Consider the following 16,301-nt stretch of genomic DNA (forward strand, 5'->3'; position numbering starts at 1 on the left):
ATTATATGATAAAAGTCAGAACAAACAACACAGAGGAGAATAAAAGACTGACAACTAACCTGCATTACTAGGAGAGGATCATTCATTAGCACATCCACTGCAGCAGTCGCACTCTCAGCAATGGCTCGGTGGAACAGGCCATCAGACAATGGAGACAGAAGCTGAGCGTTTAAATAGCAGGACAGTTAAAAAATTATGTGTTTGCAATAACTATTTCAGAAAAAATATATTTCTTATGATGAAATTATACCAGGAGTGAAACAGTAATACTACCAGCAGACTCCCCAAATATGGTGACCAAATCTGGGTTTCCTTCAAAGTTGTGAATGTGCTCCTTGACCCACCTCAGGGCTTGGATCTGGTCCAAAAGGCCAAAATTCCCTGACAGATGCTCATCTCCAGTGCTTCATAAAATACAGAATTATTTATATTAAATCAAAATCAGCAGAATGTAATCCTGGTATGTTCTAATTATGTTTTAATAACCCATTTACCTAAGGAAGCCCAGAACTCCCAGTTGATACTGGATAAGAACCACAACCACCTCCTGATAGGCAGCCAGGGCAGAGCCATCATACGTTGAAGCAGACCCAACAATAAAGCCTCCACCGTGAATCCACACCATGACCTAAGAAAGGAGTTGAAAGATCTTGATATTCCTGAGTTCAACAAACATGTTACAACATTAGTAAAAAAAGAGAAACAAAAAACGATTTTTAACATGGAAATTTTATTGTATGGACCATCTTACTTGGACTAAGGAGAAGAAAGACTGGACTGTTGCTCATTGGTAAAAGGTTCTATCAGTAAAAAGTTGATCTTTTCCTCAAACATTTTTGCACTGAGTCATCAATCACCAGTTATTCTCATGCAGTGAAGACAAGGAGTCAGCTAGTGTTTACAGGAAGACTGCATTTATGTAAGGCAATTTACCAGTTTGGCCATTTTCTAAGAGCATACACCGGTATTCATGAAAGTATTTGGCCCCAAACAGATTTCTTAGTTTTTGCTTTTGTCACACTTTAATATTTTAGATCTGACACATTTTAACATCAGATCCAGTTTTTAATTTTTAGATTTTATTTATTAAGTGAAAACCTATCCAAACCTCACCCCCTTGAATCAACTGATTAACCACATTGAGTTCAGTTTCACTAACTACACCCAGAACCATATTTTGAGATCACCCTGAGAACAGATGGCACGATGGTCAGAAGTCTCCAAAAACCCTAAAATATATTCTCTAAAAAAGCAGAGAGCCAGGTTAAAGTATGCTAGAGAGAATGTAAACAAAACAAGGACATTTGAGATAATGTTCTTTGGACAAATGAGTTTAAATTTAACTATTCTGACACCAGAACAGAGGACAAAGGGGTGGAAATGTCATGGTTTGAAAATGCTGTTCAGCAGCAGGGCTTGGCCTGCTCACCATCATCTTGATCAGCATCTACAATGGCTCTTTGAAGAAACCTGTATAACATGAACTGCAACAACATTTAATTTCCTTTTGGAATTCATGTAGTATGTTTGAATTTGAATTGAATCATGGAATCACCAGGAACAGTGAAGTGTATCAGAAGGTGCTTGAGGAGAATGTGTGACCGCCTGTGTATACGGCCAATTAAGTAAGTATTGAATATATGAAGTTTGTGCTGCCACTTTTTAGAAAGCCTTCCCGTTGCTATATGCAAATCAATTTAATTGGGTTTATCAATTGGGCTGTCTGGCAACATATGGTACTTCCAAACTTCATGCAGCTGGATATTTTGGAGCAGAACCAGAAGATGAAGGTAGTGTGGAATTTAAAGATACAAACACACATGCATAAAGCAGAGATTTCTTACAGGGAGCTTGGCATCAGGAGCTCTGTTTGCAGGCCTGTAAATGTTTAGGTACAGACAGTCTTCTGAAAGCTCTGGAACGTCTGAGATCAGGGAACCAAGTTTTTCAAGCACTTCATTAGCAACATCCTTACTTTGAATGCACCTGCCAAATAGACATTTTTTTTAAATAGACAAACACTAAACAGAATCTCCAGGTATAGAGTTTCTAAAACAGGAGCACAAGTGTGTTACATGTTGGGTTGCTTGGTGGCATCTCTCAGTCCTTGCCATCCCTCAGGAGGCTGAGGTGCATCAAGGGGCCGAGGGGGGGCTTGGCAAAGGGGACGCCCAGGAAGGAGTGGACACCAGTCTCTTTTCCTTTTATGCTCACATACTGGCCTCTAAGTCTGCCAAGACTTGTATGGACCTCTGGTGTTGTCAGGATTTTAGAAACCAATCAGGGAATCATAGCTTTTCTTTCCAAAGAAAACACATCCAAGAAAAAAATGTATTCACTGTTTTAACAAAGTTCCTGTTCCTCAAACGTACAAGTTAAAGATCTCCAGGATAGAACCTAATCTCTAAGCTATGAACTTTGCAGCAGAATTGTTTTTAATACCTATTTCTGTTCACTCTTTTTAGACATGAGGACTTCCATTGCTTTTTTCAAACTTTAATCTCCGTCACTGCTGCACAGACAGAAAAAAGCATTATAATGTACTAAAGGTTTAAATCTCCCTGAGACCAATAAATTAAAGTTTGTAGTACAGAAACCTGCTCTGTGCTGTTTACGCAACTCAATGATTACTTTGGATTACTGCTCAGTGCATTAAAATGTTCATGTCACTTGGGCAAGTTTCAAAAAGCTGTTTTAGGGACATAACTATGCTTAATTGTTATTGAGTAGATTTTAACTGCATCTCTTTTAGAAATCCTCTAATTTTACACTCTTAAAAACTAGAGCTAAGTGAAGCAGCTTAAAAACAGTCTGAGTAATTATGCCTGGCTCACAGATATCTATCACCCCTGACACACAGAGGTTGCAGATAAAGGACAAGAATGGACAATGTCCAAAACAGAGATTATGTAAGGTCAGCTGTATATTCTTTCCTATTTGTAACAAAATAATAAATTATTTAGTTCAAAGTATCTTACTCAACACATGCAGATCCCCAGCTTGTCAATGCCTAGATGTAACTTACCTTGTAGATCTGCAGTAACACCTAGAAATAAAACAGACAGAAGAAAGCAAACTTGTTTTTTGTGGAACTTCATGGTGGTGGTCTGAAAGTGAAATGTGACACCAGTGAAGACAGCAGAAAGGGAACCAGCACAAATGCTGCCTCCTACAGACTTTTGAAATAGATTCTAGTCATTGAGAGCTACTGTCCTGCAACTTTGAGATCCATGATCCCTTCTCTAACACACCTAAATCAAATGAATAGCTTGTGTGTGCATGAAGGACCTGCTGGTGAGGAAACTCATCCATTTGATTCAGGTGTGCTGGGATAAGGATGCATGTACAGTCATATTCAATAAATTAGAATATGCATTCTGATGAGGCTTGTTTGTCTGATTAAAAGTACCTTTTAAAAATAACCTTTTGGGAGGTATTACACATATGTTTAATTAGTTTTATTGTAATGAAAAATTTAGAAAGTGCCCATGTTGTATGAACTGATAAAAGGTACTCACTCCCTGTTCCTCCAGCTGCAGTCCTAATTTATGTTTGTGTTTAGTACTCAGTTCTGTTTAGTCTCAGGAAGGTCTCCAGGCCCGAAGAGTATGAGCAAAGGATGCCACAGGGTTCAGATTCTGTAGTCAACATGCCTGGGGAAGAATTACAACAGGTCTTACCTCTGCCCCCCTGGTAGGGGCCCTGGCCTCAAGGAAGCTACTTTGATATGTTATAAGAAGGTTTCTTTCTTTCGTCTAGTCAGAGCAGATGCGGAATACCTTCCTGGACACATCTTGTTCTATAAACTGTTCTCCTTCTTGCAAGAATCAATAAAGGAATGTTGATGGGGGTGAAAACCATCAATCTCCGTCTTGTTAATGAAGAGCAGTAATTTTCTTTCCATCAATAATCAGCTGTTCAGAACAAGATCTCCTTGACTAATTTTACCAAGGACATCGACATCAGGAGGGTCTGGTCAACCTGGGAAGAGCTTCCTAGCCCTAAAGCCCGACTACAGTTAAGGGAAGGAGGACTTCTGACTCTCGAGGTCTCTGGAGGTCAGCTGGAGGTCCAAGAGGACTCAACTTTCCAGAGACGGTGAGAAATTCCTCAATCAGCATACCGTAAGCAATTTTATGCAGATTTACAATCAACACAAAAATACAAACAAGAGAGAAAAATAGCAAAATTGTCTTAAAGATGTGTGTAAAAATTTCAACTGGGGATAAGGTGAATTGGGATTTCCACCTTGGAACTAACCGCAGAAAGTACATGTCTACAGTCAAAGCGGTGCAGTTTCACCCTCCCCAGCAAACGGTGGCTGAGCTGGGGTCTCCCAGAAAAATTGAGCAGTTGTACAAGAAGCTGGCAGTCGAGTACCAGGAAATATCTAATTCCTGTGGAGACATGTGCAGGTTGTTTTAAATGAATCCATCATTATCCAGAGATAGAGAAATTAGGATAATGGGACAGAGGAGTTCCAAGGACTTACCTCCTCCACAGGGAGAAAAGTTTGATTTCATGGCAAGAAAATGGGCCTAAAAGTGTTGAGTGCATTGATGAATGGTTTAAAACATTAGATTTTCCTACAGGGGGCTCATTCAACTGTACAATATTAAAACAAGAATTGAGGAAGCGATAAAAGGAGAGAATATTTGCTAAAGAAAGTGGATCAGAACAATTTGTCTTAAAGAGGCAGAAGGCATGGTTAAAATGTTGGAAGGAGGCAGCTGAAAGAGGCCAGAGAAAGCAACATACTAAAGAGTTGCCAGGTAGACAGGATAACAGCAATGACGTGCTTGGACACCAAGACAACTACTCTATCCCTGAGCATTCTGCTAAAACCTCCGAACCTCACGCACACATCAATAATTCTCCTCACTCTGGAAGAGCTAACAATCCAGCATCTCCTCTCTTGGTTCCTTATTGACGCCTCTTGATTAGCCTTCATGAGACACACCTGTGGAGCTGCACCTGCCACTCGCACATTGTAGGCATTAGGTGAGAGAGAGAACAGCAAAGCATTCACACACCAACCTGCACCCAGCTCAGAAGGCATGACACTATTGCAATATTACCTAAATATTAAAGTGAAAAGTTGTTTGAGCCAAAAAAGTTACTCTACCGTCATAGTTCAATACGTCATATACTGTTTGGAGATTTAGAGAAATACATATAAAACTTACATACTACTTAGATGTTACAAAAGAGACCTAAAAGAATAATAAAGTTATAAAATTTTAAACCAACCAGTTCACTATTCAGTAACTTTGAAATTTTATGAGTTGATTGTTAATAAAACTATGCAGATATTGTACAAAGAAAATAACAATTTGCTTTCCCATTGTATCCAGATGCATTTTGACGTTCAGAAAATGTTGTATGAACATAGGATTACCTTTTAAAATAAATGTGGTATAAGCACTTAGATTTTTGAAGGGTTGAGTTAATTAGATTTTTTCTTTTTTTGTTTATTTAAGCTTTTATTCATTGTCATCTGAGTTGTTTTGACATAAACAAAGTGTAGTTAGAACAAAGAAAAAGCTTCAACCTATGGCGTTCGTGTCTGTTGTGCTAAACTTTGCTTATACTGTATGTTTTTTTTTTTTATCTTACAACGAAATGAGCTGAAGACCTCTCTATGTGACAGAATTAAATCAATTCTGCAAAGAGAGTGGGCCGAAATTCCTCTTCAGCGATCCGCAGGAGGGTGGGAATACTTTTTCACACAGGAGCAGGTTGATTTGGAAGGTTTTTTCCACAATTGGAAACCTCATTTGAAAACTGCATTTAGTATTTACTCAGATTATCTTTAGCTTACATTAAAGCTTGATGATTTGAAACATTTGTGACAAGAAAAACGAAACTAGAAGAAATCTGTGAGAGGCAAATACTTCTTCACAGGACTGTATATGCAAAAAAAATGTGTTGGCATGTAATTTTTACCTAAGTACAGATGATGTTTAAGTAGTCCTTTTCAGACTTTATTGTACTTCTTTACGTACAGCTTACCTGTGGTATAATTACAGAAACACCAAACTTAAAAATGTAAAAATGTGACTGATGCATATAAAACTGTCCTTAAGCTTCCAGGAGGGACAATTGCAAATCAAGTTGTTTCAAGGAACATTCATTGCTTTTATGTAATCAAGTTACGAACTGAGAAACTAAATCTCTGTTTCCCTTGATGTGTTATAAATGTATAATTATAGGGCTTTGACTGGACTAATATAATAAGGTGCTCTTTAAACTTTTGGCAACATTTGGTAAAAGCTACATCTCTGTGAAATCTTCACATTTTCTTTGTATTTTGTAGCATCAGTTGGTTTTTAGAATATCTACCAGTATGTTTTAAAGGTAAAATAAATAAAAGGTCAAATAAATTCACAGTTATTCACTCACCTCAATAGAAGTCACTCTTTATTGTGTCATATATTTATATATTGTGTCTACTGTTTAGACTTGACAAAAGGCTTTTAATACAGATTTTGTATGTCATTTTCTAATCTTACAAATCCTCTGAAATAATGTCATGCATAAGAAAGCCTCTGTTTTGAACACAGGCAGGGATAACAGATGCTCATGTTGCTACCAAAGACACATGACACAAGAGCACTTTCTTTTAGGTCCATAAAGAAACTTGACATGAAAAGCTGCCAGCCTACTTTAACTTTCTTTCATTGAACATGAAAACATATTGATATTTCCAATAATAGTCTAAATAATTCACAAATAGGACAAGGCTTTAAAAACATTTCCTCAAGCAATGCATTGCTATAGGCAGACTGGATGGCATTCCTCAGATTAGAGACTTGACTTGGACTTTGATGAAAAATGACTCGTAGACGTCTCCGCCCTGAAGCCGTACTACAGCTCGCTGTGGTCCACGTTCTCCTGAAACTTCCTGATCTCTTCCAGAGTCTGGGTCATAAAAATGAACTGGTCCTCCTTGAGGGACTGACCAGATACCTGCTTCTCCAAGTCGAGAGACAGATACTTCTCCGCTGCTCCATACTTGGGCCACTCAACAAGACCATGTCCATTAGGAGACCTTCAAAAAGTTATTGTTTTAAACTTTGTATTTTTTGTGTATTATGTGCTTTAAATAAGAAGTCACTCTTACCCTGTGCGAGCAAAGTTGCCCCAGTAGCTCATCATGATTCTGCTAAACTCTTCCTCCTCTTCAGGACATGCATCTAAATTAATCAGTAGACAGTGAAGCCATTTGGTAAAATTACTCAAAAACACTGGATATCGGGGGGAAATTAGGTGCACTTACCAGCTAATTTAACATTGGTAGTTGTGAAGCAAAATCCTTGCACCAAGAAGATTTCATCTCCATGGTCACTTTTAACAAAGCTGGGTCTTTTAATCCGCAAGAACTTAGGAGTATAATGATACTCATACAAGTACACAGCAGCACCTGCATCTGGTTGTGTGCAAATAGGTGTTAGTTTGGAAGAGGCAACAATAGAAAATACCCAGCATTTAACTTTTTTTGCAGAATTTTGCATGGAAATAATACCTCTGTGGGCATTTGCTACTTTAATGGCTGGAATAGTGAAAAATAAATCTCCGAGCAGCTCAGTGAACCCATCTCTGTTTCTGATGCGGTCTTCACCAGATCCAACATATTTTCTAACAATCAAGTCTCTGATGGGTGCATCTTCAGGCTAAAAATAAATATAATGATCATGCAGGGAAAAAAATGCCATGCAAAAGTATTCACACCACTTTTAATTTTTTCGCATTTCTTCCAGTTAAAAAACTATAAATTTTAACGTATCTCATTGCGATCAGCCCAAACAAAATAGTACAGTATTGTAGAAGGAAAACAATACATAGGTTTTGATTTTATTTCAGTTACAAAAACCTTAATTTATTGTTTTGTACAGCCAACTATCATTTGAAATACAGCTCCAAGTCGGGGGGGTGGGGGTGGGGGGTGGGGGGTTCTCTACCAGCTTTGCACATCTAGAGACTTACATTTTAACCCATGCTTATCTATAAGAGTAATTAATGAAAAGCTTATGTAAGTAACAACACCTAGACTTTGACTGAGCCATTCGAATACAGAAATTTGCTTTGATCTAAATGTTTGAACTAGTCACTGGAATTGCCATTTATTTAGCTTGATTCAGATTCCCATCAACTCTGATTGGATCCGTTTCCTTGAAAAGCATCCTCACAGCATGATTCTGCCACCACCATGCTTCAGCAAGGTGGTGCAGCTTTTGAGGTGATGAACAGCATTAGTTTTCTGCCACCCAGTTTTACAACTTGGCTGAAAAGCTCAGCTGAGACTCAACTCACCAGGTACCAAGTGAGCTTCTTTCACGTGCCTGCTGTGTCCTCCACATGGATTGACGTTTCTGCAACACTACATCTTATGGCTATCCTTTAACAATGGCTTTCTTCTTCCATAAAAGCCAAAGTTGTGGAGTGCAGGACTAATGGTAGACCTGCCATTCTCCCAACCGGGCTGCTGGGAATGGTAAATACCTGTATAGCGCTTTATCAAGTCCCCAGAGACCCCAAAGTGTTTTACACTATAATCAGTCATCCACCCATTTATTCACACACTGACAATGGTGAGCTACGTTGTAGCCACTGGGGCAGAAGTCAGGCTGCCATACACAGGCGCCACCAAGCCTTCTGACCACCATCAGCAGGCAAGACGGGTGAAGTGTCTACAGCGACTGAGATAGACAGAGCGGGGGTTCGAACCGGCAACCCACCGGCCCTACAACTGAGCTGTAGATCTATGAAGAGTTACCATGAGCATTTTGGCTTCTTCTCTGATTAATGCTACCCTTACCAGGCCTTTTACATGGATGGCCATGTCTTGGTAGGTTTACAGCTGTGCTATACTCTTTCCATTTCCACCAGATGGATTGAGTACAGGGGTTCTAATACTAATGTCAACATTTGTAAAATACATTTGAAACCTCTGTATAATTTTCCTTCCACCTCACAAATATACACCACTTTGTGTTAGTCTGTCTGATAGACTGTATCAGATAAAATCCCATTAAAATATGTTAATTTAACAATTCAAGAGGAGTGAATATGTTTACCAGTTACTTTATCAACAAGAGTCTTACACGAGGGAAGAACATTAACAGCATGTTTCCAACCAGCTCTCGGTCCATTCCTTCTGTCCAGTTTGGGGGAGCAAAGTACTACAGAAATAAGGCAAAACCAACAATAAGCATAATTAAAAAAACAAATCCAGCTTATGTGATCTGAAATGCCTCTAAACATTCAGAACTTACTTCAGCAAGGACAAAACCTCCTTCATGATTATTAATGCCGGTCATGAATGGTACAGTTAGGAGTTCATGCTTCTGGAGAAGTTCTGGCACAGGTTTAGTCAGGAAGTGTCCATCGGTATTTACAACAAATCTTAAATTTGGATCCTTAAGAGAAAATGTGTAGGAAACGATGGTGTGAAAAAAGCTGTAACATAAGGGTTTAATTTTTTCATCCAGCATCTCACCTTCCCCAATGCCAATATGGTATCAATATCAAGGTTCCTCATGCATTTAACAATCTTCTCTGTGCTTTCCAGGCTACAGCCGGATGCATTTGCAGCAGCCTGAAGAAAGATAGGTTCTCATTCATTGTTATCAACGAAACATAATTTCTTGTCTTCATATTACAGCTGAAAAGTAATATTTACATGCAAACAATAAAAGACACAAAACCTTCTTCCCCCTTGCTGCCTGACATTAAATCAGATTCGATTCTGTTTTAGGTGAGGGAGGATTACTAAAATATATTTACTATTCGCTGAATACTGGAATAATAGAGATAATTGGACATAATTATTTAGACTTTTTTTTATTACTTTCTTCAAAGTCAGAAGTTTTTATACATTTCCTTAACATTTGGGTCAATCATCTTTTCAGCTCTGCACACTAATTTTCTATGAGAGTGAGATCAGGGCTTTGCGATAGTAACTTCCAAACATTTACTTGGTTGCCCTTAAGCTTCTTAACTAATCTGGCGGCATGCTCAGGGTCATTATCCATTTGGAAGACTAATTTGTGCCCAAACCTTAACTTCCTGGCTGATGTCTTGAGATGTTGCTTTAGTTTCTTCTACAGTAAAATAGCCAAATAACATGATGCTGCCACCCTGTATTTACTCTTGGGATGGGGTTCTCAGGCTTTCATGGTTCCCCTTTTGTGACAATGGTCAGTATAGCCAAACATTTAAATGTTATATTTCAACAGAGCACAGAACATGTCTCCTATGACTAAGGTCTTTGTTCCTGTGTGCATTTAGAAACTGTAACCTGGCTTTTTTATATTCATTTTAGGGTAATGACTTCTTCTCAGATGAGTGGTCTTCTAGCCTACGTCTGCACTGGGGGTTCTTCACCGTGGGTAGTTAAAATCTCTTACCAGCTTTAGCCAGCATCTTCATAAGGCCTTTCACTTTTGCTCTTAGGTTGAAATGCACATTATACACCAACACACATTAATATCTCAGGATGAATGCGCATGGTGTTTATACTTGCAACATATATTTACTAGAACAGATAAATGTGGCACCATCAGGAATCAGGAAATTGTACCTAAGGATGACCTAAGCCTGTGGAGATCCTTAATTAACGTCCTGATGTTTGGGCTGATTTCCTTTTATTTTTTCAATGTCAATCAAGGAAGCAGTGTGCTTTGTGGCATTGCCTTAAAAATAATTGATGAGGCATCACTCCAATTAACTTAAATGTGGTGAAGGAACCTATGAGAAGCTTACGAAGCTTTCACATTATCATCTGGGCTTCCCAACATTATTTAATTGTAATGTTCTGATCTAAACTTCTGGGTGAAGAACATTATTATCACCAGAAAAATAAGATGCCTCCCAAATAACAAAGCCTGGATCATTAGAAGGAAGAAATAACTTCTAAACAAGCTAAAAAGAGCCTTCATGGAGGGAAACATGGGATTATTGAAAATTATAGAAAAGCAACTTAAAGTCAAGATTAAAGACAACCAGGAAAAGAGCAAGTTTAACATTATAAAAGATGTGTGATCAGCAGTGAAGATCATGACAGGATTCAAACTGAAGGAGGTTCAGCTCAGTGGAGGTTCCATTCCATTCCTTATTACTCTGTACACTTCACACTTCCAGAATCCTGGCATCTGCACAAATACTTAGAACATTCAACAATCATTGGGTGTATCAAAGATTGACAAGAAGCTGACTTCCTTTACTTCTTGAGGAAGCTTCTGTTCTTCTGCGTTTGGCAGAAAAATGTTGAAGAAGTCTGTTCTGGACAGTGCAATCTCTTCTGCCATCATATGTGGGGAAGGAGCATTAGAGCCTACCTCTAAAGCCCAATCCCCAGTACTGGGGGCAGAATTTAACTTGTGTTTTCTTCTACATTCTTTACTGCAAGTTCCATTAGCTAAACATAAACATATGTGGCATCCACAGAAATAGTAGAATCTTGGCTAAAAGCTGAAATGAACCATTTCAACAAACACCAAAAACAGTTAAAACTAAAGGCAGTTGAATCAGAAAATAAACAAACTCCACAGAAAGAAGTAACCACAAAACTCGGTCTCAACTGTTTACGACACGGCTTCTACACACAACCAGCATCTCTGCTGTAAGCAGAGAGCTCACAGATTCCAAAAAATACATTTTTTTTGCAATTCAGCCAGGTTTTACTCAACCAGCGGCAAAGGAAGGCCGGAATAATCACTCCCATTTGAAAACATAATTATTAACATAATGATTGTTTAGACAGAGTATGTCAGTTCTTAGAAAAATTCAGTTAGATTTGCGCATATTATTTTGAGCTGAAACTTCCCAAAACCCCTTTGGGCTTAAGAGGTTAAAAAGCTCAATGTGCTAATAAAGAAGGCTGGTTCTGTTCTGGTGGCGGCTATAGAACCTCTGAAGATAATTCTGGAAAGAAAGATTCTTCATAAAATAAAGAACATAATGGAGTACCTTCATGAGACAATTAAAGAACAACAGTCAGGCTTCTTCAGATCCACTGTAACACAGACCGCTACAGAAGATGCTTCTGCCAAACCCATCACCATTAATAAAGACTCTGTGAAGAACCTTGGATAGCTTCAGTTATCACAGTTTTTAATTTCCCTTTGGCATTAACAAAGTATTTTTAAAATTAATTTAATTAAACACAAAGTATTTTGAGCATGTATAAACATCTAAGTTAGAAAAAAGTAATAATTTTTTTTTTTAAGTTATCTTATTTTTTCATTTAGCAAATAAAAGTTATTTTGGTTATTCGAATGGAGATAAAACAAAATATAAATTTTGTTTGATTTAACATCAGACAGGGAAGAAAAAAAGAAGTTGTGCCTTTTTATACAAAGCATATAGATATCTGGTTTTAACAACATAAAAACTGACAACTGACCTGCATTACTGGAACAGGAGAATTCATAAAAAGTGCATCCATTGCAGCTGTACCACTCTCAGCAATAGCTCGGTGGAACAGGCCATGAGATAATGGAGACAGAAGCTGAGGATTTAAATTGCTGTACCATTAAAACAAGGATTTGTTTTACAAATGTTTGACAACATTTTGTCTCCAGGTGATTTCGTACCAGGAGGGAAACGCTGACTCCACCAGCAGACTCTCCAAATATGGTGACTAAATCCTTATTCCCACCAAAGTTGTGAATATGCTCCTTGACCCACTTGAGGGCTTGGATCTGGTCCAAAAGACCAAAGTTTCCTGGCATAAGCTCGTCTCCGGTGCTACAAAAAACACAATGTGGCAAAATGTGTTCAGATCAAAGCAAAAGCAGCAGGAAGTAAGTATTGCATTTTTTAATCATGTTTTAGATACTCATCTACCTGAAAAAGCCCAGAAGTCCCAGTCGATACTGGATCATAACCACAACTACATCTTGGTAGGCAGCCAGAGCAGAACCATCATACATTGAAGCAGAGCCAAGAGCAAAGCCTCCACCATGGATCCACACCATGACCTGTGAAAGAAATTAATTATATTTTTCCTACAGGGCTATCAGTCAATCAGCAAGGTATTCTCATGAAGAAGCAATCTAGTTTTGTGATGTTAGACAGATGGACAAATTTACCACTTTCTTATTTTTAGAGCATATAACTGGAAGGTCTTTACCAGGTCTCTCCAGGGGAAAAAAGTTACAAAATTTGATTTGACCAAAAGAAATCCAACTTCCTCACCGTCCTCTCAAACCCACCTGAAACTCAATCTCAAGGACTGAACAGACTTACAAGCAAACCTAAAGCAAAGGTTTCTTACAGGGAGCTTGGCATCAGGAGCTCTGTTTGCAGGGGTGTAAATGTTGAGGTACAGACAGTCTTCTGAAACATCTGGGAGGTCTGTTATTATGCCACTGAGTTTTTCAATTAGATTGTTAACTATGTCCATATCTTGAATGCATCTGCAAAACAGACATTTTGTGAATAAGCGCTTGAACAGACCCTGCAAATGTAGAGGATCATAATCCGAAATACGTGTCTTACATGTTGGGTTGCTTGGTGGCATCTCTCAGTCCTTGCCATCCCTCTGGAGGCTGAGGTGCGGCCAGTCTTAGGGAGGGACCGAGGGGGGGCTTAGCAAAGGGAATGCCCAGGAAGGCGTGGACACCCGTCTCCTTCCCCTTTACGCTCACATACTGTCCTCTCAGTCTGCCAAGACTTGTTTGGACCTCTGGTCAGGATTAAAAAATATATCAATCAGAATCATTTTTTTTTTATATTTTGCAACACTAGAGGGCTTTATTTTTCATTTTTTGATAGTAGGTAGTCAGGAAAGAGGGGCAAAGAGAGAGGGAGACATTCGGCAAAGGTTGCTGGGTCCAGGACTTGAACCCAGGACAGCCGCATCAATGACTATAGCCTCCGCACATGGTCACGCGCTGAACCCCTACACCACCAGCACCAAGCCCCAGAATTATTATTTAACAATTAATTCATCGTAATGCTGCTTTAAAACATTCTTAATGCATTATGGGAAAAATTGATCAAATATATCTGCCAAATATGAGCTTCAAATTATTTCACAGGCAATTAGGTATCTGCTTTATTGTACTTAAAGGACGTCCATTATCATTTTTACAACATTTTCTTGTGTTCCTGTTTAATTTGACAGTTATATAAACTTCCATGTTTGAAATTGTGAAATATGCAAAACAGCTTACAGAAAAAAGCAGGAAAATGGCAAATGAAACATAAAAACTGTTGTAGCTTTTCGATCAGGGGCAGTTTGTGATCCAGACATTAATAGTATATAGTATAATACTTTAATATCACAACCAAAAATTCATTCATACTGAATTAAATATACTTGTCATTTTTTTTACTTATACTTTATGGCATGCTTTGCAGACTTTTGGTCCATGTAATTATTTTTTAATTCCAAGTCTATGCCTATTACTGCTTTGAGACACTTTTTTTTTTTTTACCAATCTAAACCAAAACGATATCCATAGGCTTTACCCTAGGTTTAGTACACACTTAACACTGACTGACATCTCAATGAGATCTAGCTGTTGCTTCAGACACGGAAATCAGGTCTGTTGCTCGGCGGGGAGGGGCTCGCCCAGGGCGCTATTCATGCAATGACCGGCACTGTAGCTGTCATCATGTAATCTGTCACCCTTGGTCACACCGAAGTAGTGGGCAAAAGGTAAACATGGACAACACCCAGAACAGAGTACAAGTCAAATCAATAGTGCATTCATTACTGTCTGTGAAATGGCATTATGTGTTAAAAGTCACACCGTTGTCAACCTTTTACTTTTTTCAGCTCGACAAGTAGGCTACTACTTTTAATAATAAAAGCCAAATCTTCAGTACAGAAACGTGGAGCACTACCTTGTCCATAGATGTCGATCTGAGAAAAGAGGAGTCTGCTTCTTACCTTGTAGATCCGCGGTAGCGCTTAAAAGCAGAACGGACACAAGAAATAAAAGGCGGAACTTCATTGTGGTCATCTGGAGGTTCACTGCGAAACCACTGCATGGAGCAGAATCCACCAAAAGAAATGCTACCGCCTCCTGCGGACCTTAACGGTAAACTATAGGTTTATAATAGGTTTACAGCTGCACGAGCAATTTTCCTGCAGCATTTGTCACGTGACGCAGGTCAAAGTCAATCAGGTTAATCAGGTACGACGAGTGGCAAGAATAGACTTCATAAGTCTTGTCATAGGATGAGCCATTAAATTAAACGTTGTGTTCATTGCATCATATAAATCAAATACTATGAGGTATTTTATAAGCAGTAACTGCATTTTACACTATATCTTGTCACTTGAATACATCTTCAACAATAATCCACCTAGAATATTACATTTGCTGCTTCCTTTATATGTTTCCATGTAAAACATTTTCAATAAAGTTTGATGAAACTTTGCAGCATCAATTACGGCAAAAGAGGTAGGCTATTTGCACACCACGATGTTTTCTTTATTGTTCAATGGTTTTACCTTATCTATGGTGCAGAGGTCTTTGGCAATAACTAAAAAAGTACTTTACATGCACCTTTTATTTAAAAACGCTGGGGTCAATGATCATGTGGGTCATAGAGAACTTTCAAATTCATTCATTCAGTTTGGAAATCTGGGGAAAAGCCATACAGCAGTTTTTTTGGCAATACTAGTCATTTAGTTGAAAATATTCAAGGTATTGTTTTCTGTTGCAAATCAGAAATGAAGGGATCTTTTAATGTTCAAAACCTTTAACGTGCTTGGGTGTAACAAAATGACCTTTGGAGGCTGGATTTACAGATAAAGGCTGGGGCGGAGAGTGGTGAAAGCAGCAAGGTCCACATATGACAGCTCCTTGGACAGCTAACGGTATGTCAAGCCTTCCAACAGCAGCACAATTACAACCTATAGCAAATGGCAGCATTAAATAGTCTCTGCTGTGAAAGGGCTGAACCAATGGTGTCCAAACTCTTTGCACCACAGGTCAAAACCGATAGCTGAAAGTACTCTTTTTCTTTTTCCAGTTAAAAAGCAACAATTTTTTATTGTGAATTCTTTTCTTTTTACCTGGTCAGCAATAAATTAAACATGCAATATTTTGATGAAATAAAGCAGAAAATAAATTGTCTATGCCCTAATAAAACAGTTTCCTAACATTTTGGGTCGAAGGTTTTGTTGATCTAGAAAATGTTTTTAGTTTATTCCCAGCAACAAAAAATGAGAACTTTCTTTGAAAACACTTCCTGTATTTTGCCAAGTTTAATAAATGGGTGTCGCTGGATGTTTGTGGCCCAATTAAAAATATAAAAATTATTAATGAGGTCAAGAAATC

General features: G+C 38.4%; 2 protein-coding genes across 2 annotated transcripts in view; both read right to left on the bottom strand.

The window, feature by feature from the left end:
• The window catches only part of LOC124857853 (fatty acyl-CoA hydrolase precursor, medium chain-like), an 11,857-nt gene extending 6,798 nt beyond the window's left edge, over window positions 1-5,059 (bottom strand). The window contains 8 exon segments of the mRNA XM_047349401.1: window positions 60-161; window positions 251-404; window positions 495-628; window positions 1,845-1,986; window positions 2,076-2,136; window positions 2,139-2,252; window positions 3,026-3,046; window positions 5,038-5,059. Of these exon segments, the coding sequence (XP_047205357.1) occupies window positions 60-161; window positions 251-404; window positions 495-628; window positions 1,845-1,986; window positions 2,076-2,136; window positions 2,139-2,252; window positions 3,026-3,046; window positions 5,038-5,059 (750 nt within the window).
• Window positions 5,060-6,403: 1,344 nt separating this feature from the next.
• ces2b (carboxylesterase 2b) lies at window positions 6,404-15,088 on the bottom strand. The gene is made up of 13 exons (XM_047382232.1): window positions 14,903-15,088; window positions 13,504-13,690; window positions 13,280-13,421; window positions 12,850-12,983; window positions 12,597-12,750; window positions 12,407-12,511; window positions 9,500-9,598; window positions 9,276-9,419; window positions 9,105-9,182; window positions 7,526-7,673; window positions 7,280-7,429; window positions 7,124-7,196; window positions 6,404-7,051 (listed from the first exon to the last, which is right to left on the bottom strand). Exons 1-13 carry the CDS (start codon window positions 14,973-14,975, stop codon window positions 6,868-6,870), a joined length of 1,671 nt encoding a protein of 556 aa, XP_047238188.1. The 5' UTR covers window positions 14,976-15,088; the 3' UTR covers window positions 6,404-6,867.
• Between the last annotated feature and the right edge of the window lie 1,213 nt (window positions 15,089-16,301).

Source organism: Girardinichthys multiradiatus, chromosome 2 (genome assembly GCF_021462225.1).
Source record: "Girardinichthys multiradiatus isolate DD_20200921_A chromosome 2, DD_fGirMul_XY1, whole genome shotgun sequence".
NCBI classification, from domain to species: Eukaryota; Metazoa; Chordata; class Actinopteri; order Cyprinodontiformes; family Goodeidae; genus Girardinichthys; species Girardinichthys multiradiatus.